Here is a 3,118-nt window from a genome sequence, read left to right as displayed (position 1 = left end):
ATGTCTGTGGCAGCCAGAGAGCTGGGACTAGACAGCTGCGAGCTTTGGCAGCCTGAGAGCTGGGACAGATATGTGTATGGCAGCCTGAGAGTTGGGACAGATATGTGTATTGTAGTTGTAGGGTTGCTAGAAGTAAAAGAAAAAAAAAGAGAAAAAAAAAAAGAAAAAAAAGGAGGATATGTATATATTCTATGTATGAGCTGTGGCAGCCAGAGAGCTGGGACTAGACAGCTGCGAGCTGTGGCAGCCTGAGAGCTGGGACAAAAATGTCTATGGTAATTGTAAAATTGGTAAAAGTAAAGGGGGAAATGTGGGGGCCTGAGTTAACTTATGTATTGTAAGTATTTGTATGGCAGTTAAAGATCTCTCTATTGTATTAGTGACCCTGCCCTGATTCTGGTTATTGTAAATGGGCTGCAGCTGTGATGTCCTTGATTGGGCAGCAGCTGTAGCCCATGCAGGTAGCTGAGATAAAAGGGGGCGGGGTGGTCAGGGAGAGCTTGGGGAGAGGAGCCCTGACCGAGAAGCAGCAACACCACTGCTGTGAAGATCTGCCATGAGAAAACCACCAAGAAGCTATGAGACTCAGGAAATATAATTATGCAACAATATGAATACAACATGTGCCCACAGCTGTGTCCCTGCCTGTGGCCAGGCTCTTGGCTCTCTGGCTGCCAGCTGAGGGAGGCCCACACTGCCTCAGGGCTCCCTGCTCTGCTCCCTGGCCGTGGGCTGAGCAGATTGCAGGGCCGACTCTGCTTCTAGCAGCCAGCAACTCTTTCCTGCTCCAGGTGAACGGTTCAGGTGCCATCCCGTGGGCATGGCGGTGCTGATTCTGCTGCTCCTGGTGCTGGTGCTGGCTTTGGGGGCGGCCTTGGCTGTGCAGTCAGGTAAGGGAGGGGCAGCAGCGTGGGCCCAGCCTCTCGGGGCAGAGCGGGCTCCTTGCACAGGGGAATCCTCAGAGCTTCTCCTCTTCCCCCTGCAGCACCACAGGTTCCAGTTACACCTGCAACCTCACAGTGTGTTCTGGGCTGTCCCTTTGAGTGGGTTGGGCACAAGGGGATCTGCTACTACTTCTCACGGGATTTCAGATCGTGGGAGCAGGGTCAGGAACGGTGCTCCGAGCTCAATGCCTCCCTGGCCATTGCCAAGGATGAGGAGGCCATGGTGAGTGAGGGGCTGCGGGCGCTGTGGGGTGGCTGAGGGCAGCCTGGGGGCGCTCCTGGGCCGGGCTCGGTGCTCGCAGGGCCGGGGCTGCAGCCTTGGGCCGGGGCCTTGCAGGGAAGGAGCCCCGGCGTGCGGGGGCAGCCCCGGGCACGTGTCCCCCCGAGGGGCCGGGGCAGCTCCCACTCCTCTCTCCTGGGCAGAATTTGCTCTTCCGCCTCCGCGGGAACGGCGATTTCTGGCTCGGGCTGCGCAGACGGGGCGAGCGCCTGCACTGGGGGGACGGCAGCAGCTACAGCTCCCGGTGAGTGCCGGGGAGCCGGGCAGGGCCTGGGGGCACAGGGGCACAAGGGCTTCCCCTGGCAGCCAGCGCTGCCTCTGCTCCTCCCTGCAGGGTTCCTGTGTTTGGCAGTTCCCAGTGCGTGTACCTGTCTGATGAGAGATTTAAGAGTGAGAACTGCTCCAGTGAGCGGCCGTATGTCTGCAGCAAGGCCCAAGCTCCCCTGTAACAGGGGCTGCACAAAGGACCTTCTCAGCGCTGGGCAGTGCCAGCTTCACCTCTGAGCCCAGCACAGCGCTGTCCTTCCTCAGCTGCGCCCTGTGCCTTGCACTTCCTCTCAGGGTCGCCTCAGTGCCTCTTCATCCCCAGTGCCAGCGCTGGGCTGGGGCTGCAAAGGAAAAGTCTCTGCAATCCATCCTGCCACCAATGCTGCCTGCAGGGAGTGCATTGCCCTCATTATATGTGAGAAACGTGTCTCAGAATTTACACTTATTATAAAAGTTTATTACGGGTTAAAATCCTACCCTTGGATGCTTGGCTATTCACACACAGTTAACTTAAACTGTGTTTTCCATATTTTAGAGCTACATGCATATTTATACAATTTTTTCAGAATTCAGACATAACTTTGAATTTACACGTTGTTTTTTTTGTTTTTAACTTTTGACTTGTGTTGCAGTGTGTTACAATTTCCTGGTTTAGCCATCCCAGTCCTTTCCGAGGTGTGGCAATACCTTCTCCCTTCCCCTCCCCTTGCCTCCTGGTAAGTGCTGTAGGTCAAGCTTAACCTTCCAGGAGGGGCGTTGTGTGATTGGCAGAAGTTCAAAAGATGCTTCTCAGCCCTGGGGTCATTGGCCTGTCTAAGTATCATTGTCCCCTGAGACTCCCCCCTTCCCACCTGGTTGGTGGCACACCTATCCCTTCCCTCCCCCTTCTCCCCGAGCTTAAAAGGACACTGAGACCATGCAGTCGGCATTCTGTTGTAGCTGTTACAAGATTCAGAGATCTGTTACCATGGAATAAAACTCTGGATTATACCCTACGACAGAATCCATCTCCTTTTCCTCTTCACCTTGCACCAGAGGTAATACTGACTTCCTGCTCGCCTGGACTTGTTCTAAGTGTCTATCTGCAACATCCAGCCAGCCAAAGGTGTCTCTGAGGTGAAACACCACAGCTGCCGCCTTTGGTTCAGCAGCAAGGGCCAGACGAGCCCAGGCACGTTCCATCTGGTAATATTGGGAACCTATTCCAATGTTTTGGCGCCCAACGTGCGGCTGATCGACTCTGCAGCCCCAAGAAGCTTCTCGGAATCTCAGAACCTTGGAAAGACTTTAAGGCAGCTGAGCATCCACTGGAAGGGCTTTGGCTGCATCGCTCTCCAGAGAGACTTTGGGACTGACCCCACAAGAAGTCTTGCGGAACGCTCTGTGCCTGTGCAAAATGCAACTCCTTTCTGGTGAGTAATTTTTTGGAGGAGAATAGGGGAGCCCCTCCTGCCCGTGGGGTCCTATTCCGGTGAGGAGAACAGCCTGCCTGACCTTGCTACCATATTCTAATAGATTTGTCTTCAGGCCATCTTGTACTTTAAAGTAATAGATTTAATTTTTTTCTTGTGGTTCTATCTTATTGTATTTTCACTCCCTGATAATGAGGGTCCGTAAAGTCTTTTTT

The 3,118-nt window shown here is 53.8% G+C and overlaps 1 protein-coding gene across 1 annotated transcript; it reads left to right on the top strand.

Annotated features, from left to right (window-relative positions):
- Positions 1–820: 820 nt before the first annotated feature.
- On the top strand, positions 821–1,673 carry LOC131086306 (C-type lectin domain family 2 member H-like). The gene is made up of 4 exons (XM_058029255.1): positions 821–890; positions 986–1,167; positions 1,368–1,468; positions 1,559–1,673. The coding sequence occupies exons 1-4, from the start codon at positions 821–823 to the stop codon at positions 1,671–1,673; spliced, it is 468 nt and encodes a 155-aa protein (XP_057885238.1).
- Positions 1,674–3,118: the final 1,445 nt, after the last annotated feature.

The sequence above is a fragment of the Melospiza georgiana genome, chromosome 8 (genome assembly GCF_028018845.1).
Source record: "Melospiza georgiana isolate bMelGeo1 chromosome 8, bMelGeo1.pri, whole genome shotgun sequence".
Taxonomy (NCBI): domain Eukaryota; kingdom Metazoa; phylum Chordata; class Aves; order Passeriformes; family Passerellidae; genus Melospiza; species Melospiza georgiana.
The sequence above is the reverse complement of the archived record's forward strand: the minus strand, read 5'-3'. Positions and strand labels throughout refer to the sequence as shown.